General features: G+C 32.9%; 2 protein-coding genes across 12 annotated transcripts in view; both read right to left on the bottom strand.

Moving 5' to 3' along the window:
* Window positions 1–3,650: 3,650 nt before the first annotated feature.
* Window positions 3,651–4,527, bottom strand: LOC108567356. Its single transcript, XM_017927771.1, has 2 exons — window positions 4,312–4,527; window positions 3,651–4,130 (listed from the first exon to the last, which is right to left on the bottom strand). The coding sequence occupies exons 1-2, from the start codon at window positions 4,525–4,527 to the stop codon at window positions 3,651–3,653; spliced, it is 696 nt and encodes a 231-aa protein (XP_017783260.1).
* A 4,232-nt stretch (window positions 4,528–8,759) lies between these two features.
* The window catches only part of LOC108567417 (dual 3',5'-cyclic-AMP and -GMP phosphodiesterase 11), a 182,912-nt gene continuing 167,701 nt past the window's right edge, over window positions 8,760–23,970 (bottom strand). For all 11 annotated transcript variants that reach the window (XM_017927855.1, XM_017927862.1, XM_017927861.1 and 8 more), the window contains 14 exons: window positions 19,945–20,275; window positions 16,351–16,659; window positions 11,509–11,616; window positions 11,201–11,449; window positions 11,009–11,106; window positions 10,886–10,949; window positions 10,492–10,827; window positions 10,287–10,373; window positions 10,060–10,227; window positions 9,891–10,000; window positions 9,637–9,825; window positions 9,361–9,574; window positions 9,217–9,300; window positions 8,760–9,149 (listed from right to left, as the gene is read on the bottom strand). In XM_017927855.1, coding sequence (XP_017783344.1) covers window positions 8,940–9,149; window positions 9,217–9,300; window positions 9,361–9,574; window positions 9,637–9,825; window positions 9,891–10,000; window positions 10,060–10,227; window positions 10,287–10,373; window positions 10,492–10,827; window positions 10,886–10,949; window positions 11,009–11,106; window positions 11,201–11,449; window positions 11,509–11,616; window positions 16,351–16,659; window positions 19,945–20,275 — 2,557 coding nt within the window. In that variant the 3' untranslated portion in view covers window positions 8,760–8,939. The remainder of the gene's footprint in view (window positions 9,150–9,216; window positions 9,301–9,360; window positions 9,575–9,636; window positions 9,826–9,890; window positions 10,001–10,059; window positions 10,228–10,286; window positions 10,374–10,491; window positions 10,828–10,885; window positions 10,950–11,008; window positions 11,107–11,200; window positions 11,450–11,508; window positions 11,617–16,350; window positions 16,660–19,944; window positions 20,276–23,970) is intronic.

The following is a 23,970-nucleotide window of genomic DNA, read 5'->3' as shown; positions in this document are numbered from 1 at the left end:
GATACTTACAATACCAATTAATTGAAATCTGATTTTATTAAATCTACTTAATACAAATTTAAACAATGAAGTAATATTGCAATAGTTTTCGCCACCATTTAAAACCGGACAAATCGAGGAACCAAATACAAACAAAAATTGAACCATACAAAAAAAAGAGATTTGACTATATAAAGAAAAAATAATACATATAATTTATGTGTACAAAAAATAATTTTGTGGACTATTTTTATTTATTTAGTTTATTTTCAAATCAGCAAATTCGGACTGATTGAAACCGGACTATAAGAGGTACTTTGGAAGGACTATGATCAATAAACATAGTTTATAAGTAAATTACAGTAACAATTACATTTTTAGTAATATTTTTTAAATTACATTACATAATTAACGTTTTAGTGAATGGTTGAAACGTGGGATAGGTTTAATTAAACTCATTAAATCTTCTAACGAATGTTGAACGACAAGTGCAAACATGCCGTTTGAGGCAAAGGTAAGACGAAAGTTCAAAGTTGCGAATTTTGGAAGGAGAAATGACAATAACAGACGCGACACGAGTTACATAAGATAAATATAATTAAGGAGTTTAAATATAACAGCTTGTTAAATATAAATATAAAACCATTTATATATAAAAATCATTACATTACAATTACAATTTTGATATGTTTTTTCTTTATATTTATTCATTGTAATTTATGTTATGCTAGAAACAAGAAATAAAATTAAAACTTTATTAATAATTAATATTTTTTTGATAATAACAAATTTAGTATAAATATTTACGTTTTTAACAATTTATTCGAATTTTATGAATAAAAATTTCGTATTTACACAACTAACTTGATATTACTTTCGAAATTGAAATGTATATTTTATGCAATTAATACGAGAGTCATAATATTTGCATGAAAAAGGGTTAAACAAATCTCGAACTAGGCAAAACATCGATTGCTCCGCATGCAAACACTAGACGAAGCACTTCAATTGCTTCGGAGCTCAACAAGTTTTTAGCGATAGTTTATAGTTTTCGAGTAAGTACGTAATGAGTTTCGCTTCATCGTAAATTATTCCTCACGTGTATTTAGATTAATATATCACCTTTAACTTAACGATTATTGTTGAATTACATAACAAAAAGTAAAATTTTTATGTAAGTTTACTTTTTTTTTAGTAAATTACAAATAAAAATAGTTTTAGTTAGAATTATCTTTTTGAAGTATTGTAAATAGAATAATCATGTAAATATGTTATATTTTATGTATAAAATACAAAATTACAGAAAGTATTTGGATGTTAAAATTAGTATATTTTTGAACAGAAATACATATGCTAGTATTTTTTGTAATGATTTTCAATGATTTTTAATTTATTTAGTACATATAGATATAAGAAAAGAAGTAATGATAGAAAATGTAATTAATAAAATTTTGCTGAAATATCTTAAATGTTAAATGCTAATGACTTAAGTTGTAGATGTTTCAACAGAAAAAAAAACTTGTTGTTAAAAGTTTTAAGCATAGATTTAACTAATTAAATCTATGCTCTTGTTAATATATTAATAATAGAAAAGTGGTTTGGAAGCAAGACTGTGATAATTTTCATATTTTATATGAATTACAAAATTGACTTAAAGTTTTGTAATAATGCAATTTTACTATAACAATATTTTGCAGATAAAACTTACGTTCGTAACCGGAGGAACGAGCGTTTACGTAAGTATTTTCCTTCTTTCCACATTTCATATATTTCGCTTTTGTCAGCACAAAGTATAACATTTTGTACGAAGGGTTCTTGTCATGGCTGCTCAACTTGCAAATCGCTCAAGCATTCCCGCATACAACCAACCGTAAGCGCAGGAAATGCAGTCACGTCAAAGAAAATCTAATTACGCGAAGGCACACATTCCTGAAGCCATTACCAGACGCTGCAAGTAACAACGTTAAATAGGGTAGTCACAACTAATTCTTTCCCTTTTATACAGACCTCAAATATGGAAATCGCGAAGGAGATTCGATCATGTATTATTCATCTCCGAAGACATTGATTCTGGAACCCTAAGTACATAATATATTTCAGATCGCGGAATACATTATCGAAGGCCCTATGCATATTTAGAAAGCGATCCCTTTATTAATCACATCTTGGCCAACAATTTATGCCTTCACTTCATCTTCATTGGTATAAAATATTAGTATTAAAAATTCCATGTGCGTATTATATTCTGGTGCGTTTTATACACTGATTTTATAGTGGATTGAAAAGCATATTTTAGAAAGAAATGAGAGAACTTTATTTCATATATCGAGTATTGCACATATCGTACAAATATATTTGGGGATGTGGAAAAGCAACTACAGAGATGAATTCTTACATCCCCGATATCGAACTTTTTCATCTTTGGGGCGGAAATAATTGCTTGGTATTAAATGTTTTCCTTTGTTGTATACGACGATTTTAATCCTGATACGAGAAAATCAATCGCTGCTGATATCTAATGTCTATATTAAAAACAACAAGATGTCCAATTTTTTGATAAATAAAACACTGTTAACATTTCTGTGGAAAGTCGTATAATATTATAATAAGAGAAATATTCAAAAGGAATGATCTATTTCAAACATAAAATTAAAACTTGGCAAATAAGTTCATATTAATTATCCTTATTCAGACTTATTTAATAATTAATGTAATACATATAAAATCATTCAATTTTTGCTTGCAGTAGGTTCAATTATCAAAGACTCAACAATCAATTTATACATTTTTAAAATCTGAACTGGTAAACATTTTATCTTTGTATCAAAGCTTTGATATTGATTTTTCTTCAAAAAAAAAGTATATTATTTTCAACACAAATCTATAGCATGTATAAGCATATAAAGTTTCAATTGCTTTTATCAAATAATGAAATCTTCTTCAAGATCTTCAATAATAGACGAAGTTTCTTACTGTCACATTTGAGAGTTATTCTATACGAGCTTCCAAAATTCTCATCGAACATCAAAAGAAACAATAACTTCTTAATCTTCAGTTCAGTATTTCCTTAATTCTGAAGAGTTTGAACAACCAAAAAAAGACTAATAAATAAATGTCTCTTTGTATAAAAGATGCAGAAATAGTTACTTGGTATTAAATGTTTTCCTTTGTTGTATACGACGATTTTAATCCTGATACGAGAAAATCAATCGCTGCTGATATCTAATGTCTATATTAAAAACAACAAGATGTCCAATTTTTTGATAAATAAAACACTGTTAACATATCTGTGGAAAGTCGTATAATATTATAATAAGAGAAATATTCATAAGAAATGATCTATTTCCAACATAAAATTAAAACTTGACAAATAAGTTCATCTGAATTATCCTTGTTTAAACTTATTTAATAATTAATGTAATATATATAAAATTATTCAATTTTTGTTTGCACAATGTGAATGTTTCAATTATCATAGACTCAACAATAATTTTGTACTTAGACAGAACTAATATAATTTTTTTTTTGTAGAGGAGAAGAAACCTTACATACAGACCACGGGTGGAGTCGTGGTACTGTGGGTAATCTCCATCTTCCTCAGCATACAGGATCACTATACTACTATGCGATGCTGATTGTCCTTGCCTGTTTGGCACTTCCCCTAGATTATGTTAATGCTGTCCTCCACTGACACTATCCTCGTAGACCCTTTGCAGCCTCCGCTTGTCTCCTTTTTTGCTTAGTAGCACCTCTGATATGTACGCCGCTAAAATATCCCAGTTCTCCGCATTCTTCAGCATTTTACTGATAACATTTTCTGGTTCTAGCAGAACTCCCAATTCTGCCGCTGCCTCCGCCTCGTGCTTCCTTCCAACCCATCTGCAGCACCTAAGGGCTATCGTGCTCCTCACAGTACCAGCACCTTTCGTTTTCCTTCTTGCGATAAAATGCAGGTACTTACCAAAGCATCCATGACCAGACGGCGCCTGGCTCAGGTGAAATGTTTTTTCACCGTGCTTTCTGCTTAACCAAGGCTCTATTTGTGGGATTAGGCGCCGAGTCCAGGCTTCTTTCTCCGACCTGTGCCATTTATCTTGCCATTTTTGCAGCAGTCTGGCTCTAGCATCCGCTTTGGTCGCACCCCTCTGCCTCTAACCTCTCACCAGAACAAGGAGCTCTATTGGTGGCACACCAGCTATCACCTGCACTGTGTGTCGGGAAATTGTCCTATACTCGCTGCATATCCTAATTGCTCCTCTCCGTTGGACCGTTTCTAGCGCTTTCCTATAGCTTAGAACTGTCATTCCTTGTTTCCATATAGGAGCAGCGTACAGCATAATAGATTGTGCCACTACTTCTAGACTTGCTAGACTTCGGTCCAGCCTTGTTGTGCATCAACCTGCTTACAGCTGTAGTTGTTTCTGCTGCTCGGATGGCTACTGCCCTGATATGCTCGGCGTAGGTCAGGTTACTGTCAATGGAGATCCCCAGGTATATAATGACTTTCTTCGGTGTTATTTCTGAGCCTGATTTACCATATCTTTGCATAAAAGATGGGAAAATACGACGAATTTAATCCTGATGCAAGAGAATCTAATGTTTATATAAAAAACTACGATTTGTCTAATTTTCATAACGTTTAATATTTGAAATAAAAGACATTTACTGGCATGGCCACCTAAATATCTCAAAATTATTGAAAACAATTGACATATTCTAAAAGGTAACATTTTAACCGACTTGAAAAAAAGTTTAGAGCAAAAACCACAACAATACCACAGCCCTTCTGTTACTTTTACTACAAGACAATTATTGTTGCAGTTAAACAGAATTGCATACTCTAACAGCAGTATTCACCAGAAAATGCAATTTATTAACTATTCTTGCAGTTAATTGTTAGCCGATATAAAACACCACCAAGAAAAGTATTTTGGCGAGAAACCGTACAAATTGAAGTAAAAGATGAAGAAATAATAAATCAAAATTTTCTTGCAAAAGCGGCTCGAACTAAAACCCAATAATAATTCATAATATTATAATAAGAGAAATATTTGCATCATAAAATTAAAACTTTGCAAATAAATTCATCTTAATTATCCTTGTTTAGATTAAAAAAAAGGAATGTAATACATATACACATACAATAATTCAATTTTTGTTTATAGTATGTGAATGTTTCAATTATCAAAGATTGAAAACTAATTTTGTACTAGATTTCTCTTCAAAAAAGTATATTATTTTCTATACAAATCTATAGCATATATAAGCACATAAAAGTTTCAATTATTTTTATTAAGTAATGAAATCGTCATCAAGATCTTCAATAATAGAAGAAGTTTCTTACAGTCACATTTAAGAGTTAAGAAACAATAAGTTCAATATTTCCTTAATTTTGAAGACTTTGAACAACCAAAAAAACTCATAAAACTTACATAAATACAAATGAAATAAAAAATATACCCATATCAGAATCATCAAATAAAATCTTATTTGAACAATTATTATTACTGAATTGAAACTAGACATATTTATGATTTAATAGGATAATGTATTCATTATTTATGTACATACAGATATGATTATCAATAATTCCTTTAATTGCAGCAAAATCACGTTTCTGACGGATCGAGTGGATTATTTTCCATAGTGTATTATTATCGATCGATGTGCAATTTTGAAAAGCCCAAAGTTGACCTACATTCTTCACACCCACTGAAAACGTATAATAGAAAAAATGATAATGGCAGTAAATCATTAAATTGTCTTCATAATAAAAAAAAACGTATGTTGATTTTGCAATAATTAACATTATAAATTTATTAATTAAAGGATTAAATATAATAATAATAATAATGCTTAATTTATTAATAGTAAATTTTAGTTCGATTCTGGTTATTAATAATTTATAATTAATATTTACAAAATTATATAAATAATTTGAAAACTTTTACATTATATAGGCAACTTAGTTAACAGAAGTATTTAACTTGTTAATGGAACCGAAAGGAGCGCTACTAGTTACAAATATGAAAAGTTATTGTTTTCTTTGATGAAGTTTAAAGTTACAAGTTTAAAATAATTTTGCGAACTCTCAAGATTTTCCAGTATTTCAATGAAATAAGATAAACTAATTTTCAAAGTGAAATACTTTACTAATTCTTATTAGATAAATTTATTAAGTTTAAAATTTTTGTCTCAAATCAAATTTTTGTGATGAGTTTTTAATAATTATTACTATATTATTTTGTTAAGCAATTTTTAATAAAAAATGAATCATTATTATAATAATTATAATTTTATAATAGTTAGATGTAATTAATGTCACAAATTTCATAGCAATTTTATGCCATTTTTAACTTTTGTTTTACATAGCCTATTTAATTAAATCAATTAAAATTAAATACCAAATATATAGTTTTGTTCACTTTACTAAAATTTGTTTTACAATTGTAATCTACATTTTTTTAAATTTAGAATTGCTCTTAAATGTACAACAAAATATGTAGTCTTGAATCTTAATTCCAATATTTTCTTTGCTGATCCCAAAAATTCTTGTAGGCCCTTAAAATGATGTACCTAAAGTGTTTAATGGATAAGACAACCATGTGGAATCGCAACATTAAATGAACCATTAAACTTAAGAGATATAACAGATTAGTGACGTAAGCTTATATTAGTTAATTTCGGTAAATTTGCATATACATAGGAAATTAAGGTGATTTATATTAAATAAAATTATTCAAATATTCGTTCAATTTCTACATAATATGTGAAACGTGAACTTTTTATATAAATGTATAGCATTATTGAGTAGGTGTAAAGTGTACTGTTACTATGTAAAGAGAATATAACGAGGAGCTCTTTGAAAATAAAGCTTTTAGGGTAAGGGTCTTGAGAGTCGGTCAAGAAGTGGAAGAGGATAAGTGGACGTTGAATTATCCTTACTCACTTGTGCCTATACAGTAGGACCTCGTTTACATCCTAGAATGCGTTCTAGAGGACTAAACGAAACATCCTTAAACGAAGTCACATTAGTATATAATAATTAGGACTAATTAAAATGTAAATAATAAATAGGTAAATTTTAAGCTTTTTTTTAAGGATTAGAGCAGTGGCGGTACTTCAAATCTTTGTCCCCCAGAAAAATATTATTAGGGCTCCTATTTTTTTGAAGCAAATTTGAATTTTCAAACTTGAATTTGATGGCGTCAAGCATACTATACTTATATTCAGAGAATACAAAGAAATTTTAGTTTGAGGCCCCCCTAAATGTGTTAGAGAAAATCATGGAGTGTTGGAGGGACTTATTAAGAAAGGTGTGGGCCCTAATAGTTTTACTATTCAAGGGCCCTCAAGATATATTGGCCCTCTTTTAGATCCCTTCTTGCCATTGTATTCCATCAATGGTTTAGAGTAGACCTCGATATATGTATTTTACTGTTAACTAAGTTATTAGTCTATTCAAATTTGATGAAAATATTAAAATATATTATTGTAATTATCAAAGGGTAATTAAATTATATTGAAATAAAGAGGGGTGAATAAATAAATAAAATATCAAAAATTGGGTTGTAGTGTCTGATGATAGATAATATATTAATATGGTCAATTTTTCTTTACATACACTGTACAATCAATTAATTTACAAGATAATATTTCATCGAACTCAGATACAAAAAAAAAACTGCGAATTCCGCTGTCCGTCATCCGCAACACGTGGTTCTGTATGGTGTCCATCCACTCTCCGTTTTTTTATAATAAAAAATATAATAATTAAATAGCTATTACAGAATTCTTTGCCTAAAACGTCAAACATTTCAGAATATTTGCTCCACATACGCTCTCACTCTGCACATTCATCCAAATACAACAAAAACTTCATTCGTCTCGACAAAAATTTGAAAATTCAATACGTTATAAAGTACAAGCATCTCTTTTGTTGTTGTTTTTTATTTGTAATTATTACGATTTGCGATCACCTCTTGTGATCCTAGATGTGATTGTGTATGTGTTTTTTTTTTGTTGTCTCTCTGTGTGTGTTTTTGTGAGTTATAACTTCTGGTGATTCAAATTCCACGATAATAATACGAACGGAATAATATAATATAGAGAGGTTCGTGCAAATCGTACAATGCTAATGTGTGTGTTTCTGTGTGTTCACTTTAGTAAGAGAAAGATATTCTATTTAAGAAATAAAATGCAAGAAGATCCATGATGTTTAACAGTATTTCTTACATGAAAAATGTAAAAAATAAATAATGAAACAACAAATACTATATTTTTCCAAAATACAATTCACTAGAGCAAGTTATATTAATAATATATTATTAATAAAAAAAAAATATCACAACAATATTACAAAATTAAATAAAAACAAGTTTAAGAGAGCAAAAACAAAAAATAAAAAAAAATATATTTATATATAAATATATAGTGTACTTATTCTGTTTTCAATAGATACATATATATATAAATTTAAAAAAAAATACTAAATACTTTCTCGTTCGCTTTTCGACTATGCAAAATAATAGAATTTCCGTCTCGTTACAACATTATTTGATTTTACTCCTTAAGTGTTAAGAGGACTAGGCACTAACTATAGTGCATTTCTTCATTATTTCATTTTGTTTAAAATAGTAAAACAAGATTATTTAGCATATCGTAGTTATAGAGATAAAAGGTCGTGGATCCTTTTCCTGACTAATTTCTTATTTTTTGTTTTGTTTTAAACGTACATATTTTTTTATATATAATATATACGTATATAATATATACTTTGTGCTAAATCTATTATCAATTTAAGTCTTTTTTTTAATAAATTAACTTTATCTACATATAAATACACAAGTTTCAAATCCGAATCACGTAAAACCCTCTTCCAAACAATTTCTCTCTCTCACACTCTCCCCCGACTTCCTTAAATACTTCTGGTTTCATTTTGTTGGTTTGTTTCTGTAGTTTTAATCACTATTGTAGTTGTGCACTGGTGAACTTGGAGCATCGGAGTCCGGTGTGCTGGGCTTCGAAATGGTCATATTATCATTGGAATCCTTCTCCATACTTTCACTAGGTATCAAACTTTGTGCTGCCGCAATCTCCAACCAATGATCGCGGTTCTCCCGAACACCATCAACCAAAGGCTCTAATTTATCGGAGAGTGCAGCGAAAGACTGAAAAATTACAAAAAAAAACAAACAATTAATAATACGTTCTTTCTGCAATAATAGAATAACTTACTTCGTAGATAGGTAAGCAAATGGAATCTATAAAGCCAACTTGCATCAGCGGTAATTGGTCCTCTTTTTCCCTATTCATGATATCCTGAAAATGGTATAACAGTATTAACAATAATGAAATTCAATAAATAATTGTAGAACATACAATAGGGGTAATGTTCAACTCCTCTCTTTCAATGTCGCCCTGCTCGAAAAATTCGGAAGAAACCAATTCGGCAACGCGTTTTTCCACATCCCACGGCTTGGTTATTGCGGCCAAATCGCAAACTGTCATAAGCATGGCCCTCAGAAGCTCCCTGTGCTCCTCTGTATTAAACCTGGGTCCTTCTCTGACTATGTTAAAGAAAGCTCCGCGTTTCCTGCAAGGCGAAAGTGATGGTTTAATAATGGTTTTTAAATATAATTGTATGATTTAACTAACCGGAAGTACACGGCCAAATCGGTGGAAAGAATAGCTTCTTCCACGATTCTTATAACACGCGAGTACTCGTCTGGTGAAACGTTGGCAAGAAGTTGGTTTCCCGGCGAATTCAAAATCATGATGCACTGATCAAAGTGGTGATGCTCCATCGTTGAAGTTGAATATAATTGTGCTAAGGGCGAAGAAGCTCTAGAAATAAAGAAATAAGATATTTATTAGAGAAACGATTGGAGGTTTGATGAGATTGGTATTACTTTATTTGGAAGGAGTTGTTGGTTCCTCGATGATCCAGATCGTGGCATAGACAGCCGATAATTAAAGCAAGACATTCGGCCTCCCCGAATATTTTCCACCACTGCGTAGCCTGCGAAATTGTAATTTATGTTAATTTGGAAATTTTGTGAAGATTGCTTTTGATCTTACAGTCAGAATGGAGAACATCATTTGAGCCACGTTGAAGGCATGCCTCCAGTTGTGGTACGTCACGTTCCTGTAATTCTTCTTAACAGAAAGCAACCATCTGCAGAGGACTTCATAGTCCATGTGAAATCGCTCGACTAGATCCAGATCAAGGAACATTCTTATGCAGGCCTTAAAGATCAAACAAATATTATATACACCGACCTTCAAGAATGCAGAGTGCAACTTACAGTGATCGTTTCATCATCGTTCATGATGTAATCATCGAACGTGAATTCGTGGAGCCTGAAATTCGCAGCTGAAGGAACTCTCATTTTCTATGAAGAACAAAACAAATTGATGTTATTAATTACAAAGTTTTTTTATGAATCGAGGTAATTTATTTTAACATTTACATGGTAAATGTTAAGATTCCAACCCCGAATACATACTTACTCTTAACCGTTGAGCATCATCAAGACTAGCAGTGGCATGATAGGAAAGCACTTCAAGCGTGACGCTCTGTTTGGCGATGGCCACAACTGCTCTTTCATACATATGCGTATTGTGGATTCCCATTCCGCAGAAGATTGCAAACGCTTCCACGAAGTTCTCGTCGTTCTTGGTGAACTGAAGATCATCGAATTTGTTGATCAACTGGATGACACCGATTATTTGACCGGAGGAGTTCTTGATCGCCATGCACAGTATGGTCTTGTGCTTGAAGTTTGTGCCATCATCAACGCTGTGGTCGAAACGTGGATCCTCGTAAGCGCAAGGTATCGAGACCGTCTGTTGAAAGTCAAGCAATTAACAAATTGTAAATTAGTCTTAATCTCGAATGCATTACCTCTCCTGTCGTGGCCACGTATCCGGTGATCCCTACGTTTATGGGGAAGCGACTTTCGTACGGGCTGAAAGTTCGTACATTATTTATAAAGCAATTTGAATTGGAGTAAATAATGCAATTTACCTTGTACGGGACTCGCTGTCTTCACCATTTAAATCGGTTGCCTCGAAATCGAACACCCGCGAGAAGCTGCCTTTGGATGCTTGATGAACCAGCAGCACCTGACGCAACACAAACACAGACAAGTTAATATTTGATGCGAACAATAAGACATGCAACGTAAAATTGGTGCATGTATATTTTAAGAAGATATACCTGCACCCTCTGGCACTGAATCAAGCTCTGCGTGTGTGTCAGAATCCTGAATACTACATGCTCAATCGTGCTCTGCTCTTCGAAGATCATTCGAGCCAAGTCTAGAAGCACCTGATTACGCTTCACCTCCAGCTGGGATTTCTCGTACAAATGAGCGTTCCTCAGGCCGATCCCGCAGAATTGCAAGTAGCTAGAGAAGATCTTCTCATCCTGTTCCGTGAACGGAGCATCCCCGACCTTATTTATTACCTGAGAGAACAACGTAATTGAAGAACAAAAAATACAACACGCTCGTCCAAGCTTTTTACCTGCGCCACCCCGAGAACATCGCCGTTGGTATCTTTGATGGGCATGCAGAGGAGCGTCCTCGTCTTATATCCAGTCAGAACGTCGATGTCATGGTTGAACCTTTCATCCTGTAATTAAAAACGAGCAAAAATAACGAGATTAAAACCGTGATGTTATGCAAAAACGGAATTAATCGATACGGCGTTTCCTTCACACAGCAAATGAAATATCGTCTAATTGCGAAGAATTTCGTAACGCAGTCATGGCGGTATATAAATTACAAAACGTGCCACCGACGGGAGATATTAATCGCCTGAATAATACATAATCGAGCCATGCCTAGCAATAACATTGTTCATAAGGTCTTAATATGGTTTTACATTGAGATGCACGATGGGCAAATAAACTAACTGCATCTATCGGAAAACGCACGAGGAATATTTTCGCAACATCTACAAAAAAATATATCTAATACAATATTCCATTAAATCTCTATAACTCATTTCCCGAAGGACGCTAATAATCAATTACTTCGAGATTCCCGATACAAATTGCACAATCGCATTTTTTTTTTCTTCTTCTTCTACTTCTCCTCCGATTTTTTTTTTGTTCGGCTTCGAACAAAAAGCCTCCTCACTTCGAGAACACACTCTCTTCTCTCGACTTGAGAAAATTGGGTTTTGCTGAAAAGCTTCCCACTGCTACTTACTAATTATCGGCAATTCACGTGCCATTTCCAGTAAAAATGAGGTCGACCTCGGAAACAACAAACTTTATTTCCACGAGCCGCGCGGAATTACGAAAAAGCGATTCGTTAAAACTACTTATTTCGTTAATTAAACCGCACGTAATTACTCGGTAACTTAACGAACCAACTAACGCCCCCAGATTTATTTAAATTCCGAGAGCGCGGTTGAAAAAAACTACAACTCAAACGAAAATATCATTAAAACTAAATCAAAAATTTAAAAGTTTCATATATAAAACATTACATATAAAAATAAGTAATTGCATACATTTTTTTATATGCTATATATTACAAAGTATTTTTTTATGTTTTCTATTTTTAAATATCTACAATTTTCTACAATATGACAAATTATAATTGTGAATTAATTTGATTCAATTGAAATCGAAATTTTCTATACTTTTACTCAATAATTTTATTGAAAATTGTACACTCATTGACAGACAAAACAAATGTGAAGCTCTACAATAAAATAATCGCGGCTATGCGCAACATTGGGGGTTTCTCATCCTTTGCAAATTTCATTATACATCTGAGAGCAATCGATACGGCTCAACCTCTATTTTATTTCTCTCTTCTGAAGAGTGCAATAATAAAAGGAATTGCACGTGGATGTAATGAGTGGATACTGCGGGGTTTAATAGCCAAGTTCGCAGAGTTAACAAGTCGAGTTTAGCAGACAGCTAGATCTCACCAAACCACCAACCATATGGCGTTTATGTAGGCGAACTCTTGTCTGGGCTACATAATTAATGTCTGCTTTCAGGAAAGGAAACTATCCGCAGAATCGCAGCGAAAAGTTATGCAATAAAGTAAAATTTTTTTTTCAACAAAAAGAGAAATAATCAAAAATATATGTATGAATGAAGAAGGCGAAAGGCGTTTAAAATTCAGCGCAGTGGAAAAACGACAGTTTCGAATAAGTTTTTGGCACGTCTCCACAGGAGTTTCTTGTACCACACGAAAATTGTAAAGTCATGGAAGGAATAACAGCAAAACAACAATAGCAAAAAAATATGTAAATGTTGTTGTAGTAAATGTATACATTTACTAGTCAATATAAGCACGTACAAATTTGATATTTAAATGTACATAAATTGTTACTTAATCAAAAGTAATAAATTTTGCTTATAATACCAAAATTTAAAAAAACCTACACAGAATATTAACATTATAAATTATGTATTTACTGAAATAATATGAGAGATATATATACGAGAATTATCATTTTATTTTGGTATTCGTGGATTATTTTGGAAGCAGGTTTAAGGGTATGTAAAGCGAGATTACGTAAATCCGTGCCATAAATTTCCGAGGCATAGACAGGAAGCTTTCGGGTTTCTCTCTACTAAAAAAAAAGTGCGCTCAGTACACTTGACCCAACTGGAACGTTCCTGATTGGGGGAAATGAATTATGTCAATTCAAAGTGGCTCCAATCCAACTGTCGCAACGTCTCTCTCACGCTCTATGTGTGCATTTCATTAATTTCATTCGAATAATTCGACTAAGTATAGATCGTTACTTAACTGTGTGCTAACGAGGACGAGAGTTCCAACAAAGTTAGAGCACTTATGCAATACGTCTCTTGGGCGAAACATAAAAATAAATTGCAACAACTGTCGGCGGCGGCAACAACAAACAGAAAAAAAGCATCAACAACGAATAAGAAACAGGAACATATATATAAGTAAATAGAGAGAGAGAGAGAAAATAAGAAGTTGTTTGGAAGTTTTAAAAGAACGAGTTTCTGTATGCGCGCATAACGTATCCGAATGCACTTTTGAATCGAATCACACTGGCATTCATTGAATGCTTAATAGAATTGGCAATAATAAACAAATAGAGTCATTAAAGCAGTCTGGCTCCCTCTCTAAGCTTCGACTAGTTTTCTGAAGCGCGGTCAACATGTTTCCGATGAAACATTCTAAACAAATCTGTAAACAAAATTTTGTGCACCACGCACATGAGAGGAAACGAGTAAACATCGAAGCCGTTTGAAGATTATCCCACAGGCGCCAACGATGACCGCCTTGGGTCTCTTATCAACTGTACACTCTCTCGGAAAACAAAACAAAATAAAATAAAACAGACACACAAAAAAAATATTGTGGGAAACAACATTCGAATGAACTTCGAATTAATACCCTTTCGCAATTATGCAAATGGTTTTGGATTTCATTCAACACACGATGGAAACATAGCTGCAGCAGGCAGCAATTCGTTTTATTTACAAATATGTTAACTAATGATTCATCAATTCGCACCTACATTTATACAATTGCGGTTGATATTTAAGAAAACAATAACGGACCGGTTATATTTAACGAACAAAATGAAACGTTCACAGGATATTGACAAAAGGCATATAAGGAAATCCGGTTTCCAAAAAGAGTAAAAGTAATTCTAATTTATTATGTTGATCAACAAAAAACAACGTTTATTGCATTACAATCAATCTAATGGAGATTTATATTAATAAAATTTAAAAGAAATATTTCAGAAAGTTCAACTACAATTAGTCTAATTTATGTTTCTATAATTGAAGGACTATTGAAAATCTCTTTAAGTAGATACTAATGATGTACACAACAAATTTTTCATTTTTTATACTTCGAAAATTTAAAGCAGACAAACTGAGTATATTTACTACAATTTATCTTTATTATTTTGCACTTTGAAAGAAATTATATTATAAACGAAATAAGAAAACATCGAATATTAATCGAATGAAAAGAGATGTTTTTTGAGTTAGCAAAGAATATGAGGGTGAATGCAAGAATTGTTCAATATATATATAAAATTAAAAAAAAAATATGCACGTCGATAGAATCTTTCTCGTAATATTGAATAGCCGAGCTAAGATAAGGAATTGAAGGTCAACCAGTTCAACTGCTTTACAACAGCAGCACAATTCAAGAGGCTATTGTGAATACAAGCATGAATGTACAAAGACATTGCAAATTAAATGCAATCTGATAAATCTGGGGCGGGAAAATTCTTTTGCATTTGATACGAGAAATTCATTGAAACTCGCCGGAAATGTGCGGCGACGTTTCTTCAGAATCTTTGCGTTGCTTGGAATTCGCTGAAAGGAGAAGCTAATTTTGCGAAAAGCACATAGACTTTGTTTTTTTAATGAATGAATGTGTTTAATTCAATTTAATAAAGTTGAAACGCTTTAGTTTTATGAAATTATTCCAAAAATTATAATAGATTTATGTCAAACACGTAATTTTACTGTTAATAAGTAATAATCATTTTTATACTTAATAATGTTTGATTCTTCTTAGAATATTTGAAATTAAACATAAAACTTGAGGTTAAAATAGAAAATATTTGTTTAGAGAGTCCAGATTTATTTATGTTTTAAGATGTTATAATTACAAAATTGCAAGTGAAATCTATTAATTCGCGTGTATAAATCCAAACTACTAATGATATTGGCATTTAATTAAGGCGAACTTTGTTTTCGAATTTCTCGTATAAATCTTGTTAATTGGAATATCGTTATAGGCTCGGAACGATTAGCTTTACGAAAGTACGAAAACGGTTATTGCCCTGCGTTTCACGTTATCCATGCGAGAGAGGACCAATTACTAAATTAATGCAATTAAAACGGGCCTAATTCGTGCGCGAGTTCTTCTTTATTAATTAATCACGAGATTCGTAAACGAAACAAAAAATCATAATTAAATGGCTTAATTAGTCCCATAGATAGCGATCTTTGGGAGGCGATTAAATCCAGATTATCTCAATTAATTATTCCGGTTGGGATTTCGAGAAATGCGATTCGATCATCTTCCATTTCACCGGAAACGTACTGGAAGGGCACGGATCCCATCTGAAGTGCAGCAAAGGTGAGACGCGAAAGGTTCGATGTTTTAAAGAACAACGGTTCTGTTCCAGAGATGCCCATAATAATACCGTGATTTATCTTCGACCATTAAACTTTACTCTCTCTCGCGCTACAACGAAATAATAACCCAACGTCCGGGACATTAATATTTAAGATAACGTTATCCCTATCTCCGTGTTATTTCTTTTTTTGTTGTTGGCGCGGAATGTTCGTATCTTTTTCTTTTGAAAACCTGGATGAAAGGAGCTTTTATTTACCTTGTACGCGTCGGGAATATTAACGGGATCGCCGCTCTCCGCAACGTAGCCAACAATGCCGGTGCCCCAGGGTATCCTGATCTCATCCTTCTTTTCCATCTCGATCAAGGTGCTCTTTGAGCAGACGTCGAACAGCTTTGAGACTAGATATCGCCCTCGTTGGGAATGCGGACCGACTGTCTGGCAGGTGGCCTTCTCACCCTGCACGAGGAACAGAGATCCCCTATCTGCGTGCAGGAGCATCGAAACGTTCTGCAGGATCTTGTGACACAACGAGCGCACTTCCAGCTCATTGCAGATATCCTTCACCTAAAACAAACCATTCACATAATTAACAACAATTTTATTTTAAACATCTTAAAAGTTTCTACACATGACTTATTATACCAATGCTCCAAAGACATTTGTTCATAATGCTCAACTATAAATAACAATACCTTCCCGGTTTTATTAATAAACACAATGGATAAGTGCACCCATATGCGAAGAGATCAAAATGAACTTCGGAAAGTTGGCATGGTGACCAAAAATCACAAACGCGTTTCAACGCTTCCAAATCGAAACCTGTGATTCGCATATTTTTCTATGCACTTTCACACTGTCGTGTCACCACCACTATTCACAATGTATATGCACCATTTGCAGTTCCACAAATTTCATTATATAAATACTCTTTGTCTGACTTTATTTGTGTCCAACCACTTTATTATTAATTATTGATATACAAGTATTATGTGTACTCTTTATCTATGCAAGTACAGTCTTATGGAAAGTTCCAACGAACATCAAACAAGCCTATCGGCACCTGCAAACATCTGCATAGGACAATAGAACCTTTTTTGGAGAAACGCTCTGTTTCTCATATTTTGTTAGTATACATATGTCACCCTCTTAAAAGGGGGAGTATGTGGAAATCGGGCAGCTAACTATACAAACTATGCCACCCACTATTAACCTCCCCAAACAATTGTAAGATTTATCACCCTTTAGACCTTATCGGCAGCGGGAGACATAAACAAATCCCCACCGGCGCCTATAGACGAAACTTATGTTATTTTAAGTTAGTCCTAGTTAGTCCGCGACTCATGTGAGTCCTAGTAACAGCTCTAGTTTTACTCTACTTCTAGCAACTGGAAAGTAAATTAAGAATCACCAGCATCTAAGTGTTAAATAAATACTATTATTACACTGACTCTTCTATAAAACCCACTAGGACTCCACATCGACAATACTACAAAGTATTCCACAGTGTCCATAGATATTTCATCCCGGGACACGACACTATATAATTAATAATGCTAGTATTATTACCATTTCAGGTACAATCTGTTGTTTAACTTTAGTAAGCTTTCAAACATCTTATAACTAACATTATAATTAAATACTAATTGACAAATCTTTACATTTCGTTGGGTACAAAGATTGAAACTAATTCTTCTTTTCATTCATTTATACAAAGATAACTTTAGGTTTATACTGAAAATACAATAATGATCAATAATTGACAGTAATAACGTTATTTTAATTTGGATGAAAACATAGTACAAAACCCGTATTTGAAAAGGGAATTAATAAACGTGCTATAAATAGGGAATGTTGGGCAAATATTAATGACAGCGCGTGTTAAAATAAATTCATATTGCGTTGGATAAACATAAAAGCTGTGCGACAAAATGTGCGAAACCGGTAATAAATGGAAATTGTGTGTTAAATTCGGGTATGCGAAAAAAAATAATATATATACGTTATTTAATGCCGATGTTCGTTAATGTATTTATGACACCTAAACAATCGGATAATTTCATGTCTGCAAGTACTAATAGTAAATAAATAATAGTCCGGAGAGATATTAATAACGACGTTAAAAAAAACGTACAAAGAAACGCAATAAAACTAGACGTTATTAATCTATCACTGCATGAGATTTATATTTTCTTAGTAATACATATATTTTACAGTCGGCGATTAACCTTTAGTTTATGTTTTCGTACGAAAAGTAATAACGTTTACGTTGAAACACAGCAATGCACATAAACCGGCGGATGACCTAAAGTTTATCTCGTATTCATTATATCTTTTATTTTTCAGTAAAGAACTATCAATTCGATTCATTATATCACTATAACAAATGTGAATGTTAAATCGTAAAGTGAACATTAGCGTTTATTGTATCGAGTAATTGAAGTTTGCTGAATATTTACGTAAACTGTGGCGAGATTAACGCGGCTTGCAGGGAGGTGATACAGCATGTTTATATTTGCACTGTTTGTTGTTAGATAATAGACGTTACGTATCGATCCGGTCAGGTCTGAAGTTGATTCGATTAATAATATTCGATAGGTGAGCGATGCCCGTCGGACACTTAACTAATTTAATAACACACTATAAATGGTCCAATTACTGAAATTAACTGGACGCGTTATTGCCTTTATAAGATCGATAGGCGAAGAGGGGGATGGTGGTAAAAAGGGGGTGGTTTCATTTAAAAAGAGACCAGAAGCGCACACTAGACCAATCAATACGTGCTCTCGAATTAGAAACACCAAATACGAATAAAAAAAAGTGAAGTGGACGACGACGATTGCAATCCCAACTTATTTCATTTAAGGGAAACTTTCAACAACCCGTCTTCCCTCTTTTTATGACATTTTCAAGTGACCTTAATTTTTGCATGTAGCAAATTCCCAGTTTGCGCAGAGCGTTTAAACCATTATTCTTTTCAGCAGCAAATTAAAATTTGAATAATATATAACTTTTTAGCAACAAATATTTGACAAAGAACAAACAACAGCATATATAAATTCGACAAATTTGTTTATGTATGTATACGCAATAAATTATTATTACTACCACTAATTTGAAATCTTCAATAAATCATTAATTTGCAACAGGCAACGTCCATTAGGTAATTGATGTTTCCCAACTTAGGATAATTAAGCACTTGGATTAGTAATATTATTGCTACCATTTACGATCAATTAACTATTTTCAATATCAATTGAAAAGCTTTTTAAAATAATTAGCAATCTTTAGTGACATTTTAGAATTTGTTCGAAATTTATTTTTTATTTACACTTAGGTGAGTAATGATGAATCTATGTTTCATCGACAGACACGAAACGATAAAATGGTGTATATATTGTGAAGGCTTGTTTGGTTTGCAAACTTTCCAATTGATTACAATTTATTTTATATTCTAAATAAATTCTGTTTCATGAGATAAAAAGAAACACCAACTCTGACAAATGTTTCTTTTTTAGTTGGTCACGTTTGGTTTGTGTTGAAGAAACTTTCCAACTTTGTTTCAGCTGCATTGAAATGGAGTTTGTGATCACTATGAAACTTGTGGGGAATTCGCACCGACCGGTCGTTATTTAATTTACCTGTTGAAAGTGAAATTTATACGAAGCGTCCTTCTTTCGATGCTCGTAAATTTATTTGCTAGGAAAAAGTTTGGAAAAACTGTAACCCACACATATTTCAAGTGCCATTAGGATGGACGTGGAAGCTCTCGTCACGCGATTGATTCCATACGAACGCAAAAAAAAGGTGAACCTTTCCTCGGGCGTAAATTGGTAATTTATGTGCACTCACCAGTTCGAAGATCAGCTCTTTTTCGTCCAGCTGTCTCAGCTCGTGCCTGGAGCGGCGCTGCCGCCTGCCGGGCGTCGGACTGTGTCCTGGACCACTTCCAGTCTGTCCTTCTGTGCTGGTGAGGAAGGTCGGGGTACCATCGATGGTGCTGATCATTGGCTTCAGAAGGCCACCCCTTTCGAACTCGTGGGCTGAGATCTTGCGAACGGGGGTGGTCGCCCCCGAGCCGCCCCTCGACTGGTTGTGCGTGGGCGAGGATAGCTCCACGCTGGAAGAGGTTGGCGTCGCATGGGACACGAGCCAAGAATCCACCACTTGACGAGTGGCCTTCCTGTAACAAAGAAATTCTTTTATTAGCAAAGAAATCAATTTTCATCTCAATCCACTTTAACACCGAGAGATCAACTCCTGACATCCCTTATTTTTGAGTAAATAAAGATCGCACTTCAATTGCTTCGCGAAACTTTCGCAACTGGATTACGCAAATACCAGATTAATGCAGAAGCACAACTCGTAATCCAATTTAAGTGGATATTTGATATTATTTTAGGAAACTGGATCTAAAACAATTAAAATAGTAAATATTTGATGAAAAACGTTGAATATTACAAACATTACATAAACTTTTATTCAATTAATTTTATTGGTATTTATATACCAGGGGTAAGCACACATTAGGCCAAAAAGAGCCGCAATCTGGTTTTTTATATTTTATAAAGAGCCACAGGAAGATACATATTTTTTTTGTATGAAATTGCCAATTGTCATAAATTTTAATAGGAGCTGCACTTGTCCACACAACGAAGAGCCGCATTTGTCCACAGTTGGTATATATTATTAAAAGCAGGAAATAAGTTTGATAACTATCAATAAAGTGACTTTATTTACTTTTCATCAAGTGGAACAACAAATTTGTAATCGTAATGAAGTTACTTTTTACATATTGATTTGGTTTGTTATATTTTTTCAACGCTCTAAATATGTTTAGCGTAAAGCCACGAACAGTCCGGAAATAAAAATAATTATGTGTATTCCTATAGTAAAAAAAATTGCGTAAAAGAAGGAAGTTGTTTCTATAATTATAAAGCATTTGATGTTCTTTGGAGTGAGTGAGTGAGTGAAAGAGACAGTGCGCGAAACGTAAATATTTGTACGGAATTTATTTATCCTCGCACACCAAAATAACTTTCTACTATCCATTTCCACTTTCCAACTCGGCTCTGACATTGTTGTTATTGTTTGCATCGTTGTCCTGCATCGTCCTTTACGGTTATAGTTATACCATTTCGGGGTTTCCCTCCCCCCTGATCGAATCCTCCTCCAGTCGTGCCTTGCATTTGGCATGTGTAATTAATCGAGGCGGGACGGCACGCCGTATGAATTTAATTAAGCTCAAAGCGAGGAATGCCTATTAGGAAAAAGGAAAATATGTGTTCCGAGCCCTTGAACTTATTCCCTCGTTTGCCTCGTCGCAGCACTATCACCCTCCTCGCATCGCAAAAACCCACAACCCTTCGTTGAGCACTTATTTGCCCACGTATGCGCCCTTGAGTAAAGTCTAGACCTCAAATAACTAAACACATTGGAAACGGCGTGTAGGAGGAGGAGGACTAGGCTCGCTCGAGCCTCGGCATTCCACGACACACCGGAAACGGACATAACAATATAATAACTGGAATTTTTTAATAACGCGATTCTCTCTGAGTGTGTGTATTGAGCGCGTTTTTTCCCCATACGACTGAAGGATGCGGGAACTCCAATATTATTGAGGTCTGCCTATTCATCAATTCATACATAACATCATATCGTTCTCTATATCTGCGTTCTATGTATTTATGTGTATGTATATATACAAAAGAAGACGGGAGAACAAAAACATATTTGATTATATTGTCCACGTCTAGACTAAACAATGTATGTTTGTATGCAAATATTATCAAGTTCACTATTTTAGCAACGCTCAAATATTTTAGCAAAGACAACCGACCTACTGTTAATTAAACACGTTTCCAACAATATGTTCATTTACTTAAACATTTCTAAAACTAACAATATTTTAACATACTGAATTGGGAATAAAACTATAGATTTTCAATTAAAGCTCAATCTAAAAAAACATATGAATTAGCAATATAATATTTAATTTGTAGCTGTTATAATTTAATGAAATTTTATGTAATTGAATTACATTTTTAGTTATTATTCAGATATTTTATTAAATTTAGAAGTGACATAAAGCTAACAAAATATGATTTTTTTTATATATACATAAACGATTTCAATCTAAGAAGTGGCTAAAAGCCAAGAAAATATATTATTTTTTTTATTCCCATAGACATACAAACAAAACTGGACATATTTATTACGATAAATTTGATCATCACTATTTGCATCATAATCTAAGCTTTATACTCAATTTTCTTACTTACGAATGACTATAATTACGGATGACTTTATTAAATCGCATATATGCAATTTCATAATTTATAGTTAAACAGTTTATTAAAGATTGGTGATTTTTACCTTCAATTCTAATAAAAGCAATGTACACATACTTCTTTGTACTAATAAATTAAAATAACAAAAACATATTAATTCTGTAGATGAAATATAAACTTTAAAATAATCTTTCTCAAATTTAATTAATATATACAGTAGAATCTCGCTTAACGAGTTTAATCCGTTCCAAAATTTCCGGATTTTTACTCGTATTGTGAAATACTCGTATAGTGAAACATATTCAAAATACACATAATATGTGTAAACAAGTTTTGAATTTGATGTAGCAGGCGCGCAATCCGGGACTCCTCTTCTCATCCTCACTCGTAATGCGGAACGTCACTCGTTAAGCGAGTCATTTTTCTTACAATTCATTTTGCTCGTTAAGCGAGGTTTTACTGTATATACAAAAACGTGTTGATTTATTAACACAAAGTATAAGTTACACACGTGCCGTTTTTTTTTTGATACAACAATTATTCAACTGTTAGTTGAATACGTAAAGTATAATAATAAATTATGCATAGCTAGCAAAATTTTTAAAAGTCACGTCTACGAGGTTAAATACATCCACAAATCGAACACATCTTACAAACATTTACATCACTTTAAATTACTTTATACTAATTCGCACATTCATTCTTATAACAGATTAGTGCTGTTATTATTAACCGAATGACGACAATTACGTATTATGCAATTAATATGTAATGTTCCCTTCATTAAAACAGTTTATTGTATTAATACGATTCGGTTTAAACTATTGATTTTCAATCAGACGTGGGGTAATTATTCATCGCTCTATTTAGATCTTCATCACATCGACTTAACCAATAGTTTTTTTTTGTTAATAGACTTATAATTCAGAGAATACTTCAATAATTAAAACTAGTAAAATATTGAAGTCCAATTTTATTTCACTGCATTAATTTTTGTTTGGTTTGAATATTTTTATAATTATGAAAATAACAAAACTATTGAAGTTTAAACTGATATTATGTTAAGTATAATAAATTAATTATAAAGTAAATAGAAGATTTCAAGTGATGAATGAAAACAAGCTTTCTGAGAAGATAATATTTGCATGAAGAAACTAAAGGTAAACATAATTAATGATTCCGAGTAGAGCATTGATTATGGTAAAATTCTATTGCGCCACGCATTCAATATTATTTCACACGCATCTATTAGAGTCAGGTGATTATGATTTTTCGGCGAAGAGGCAGGTATTCCCCATTTACGTAAGATAACATATGCAGGAATGCATCTTACCACGGGAATTACCTCCGATCAAATATTGAATTCGATGAAGCTTTAGCAAATATTGGTTTTCACTTCGTGGAGAATTCTCAAAAGCAAACGCGAATCGCCGCCGGTTGCGCAACACAGGACGGAGAGACGGTTTGCATCACGTAAAACAAAAAAAAAAGAAAAGTACATTAAAGACAGCCTAATTATGCAACGCTTTTTCAAATGTGAAACATCGAGTAACGTTTGTCAAGTTGCCAAAATGCTTTGTTTTCGAAT

The sequence above is a fragment of the Nicrophorus vespilloides genome, unplaced genomic scaffold (genome assembly GCF_001412225.1).
Source record: "Nicrophorus vespilloides isolate i.1.1-1 unplaced genomic scaffold, Nicve_v1.0, whole genome shotgun sequence".
Lineage (NCBI taxonomy): Eukaryota > Metazoa > Arthropoda > Insecta > Coleoptera > Silphidae > Nicrophorus > Nicrophorus vespilloides.
This window is presented reverse-complemented; position numbering and strand designations above follow the sequence as displayed.

Coding starts and splice junctions, on each gene's coding strand:
- LOC108567356 (XM_017927771.1), bottom strand. CDS start 4,527: ATGCAAAGATATGGTAAATCAGGCTCAGAAATAACACCGAAGAAAGTC. Junction 4,131..4,311: donor GTGGCACAATCTATTATGCT/GTACGCTGCTCC, acceptor GTGAGAGGTTAG/AGGCAGAGGGGTGCGACCAA.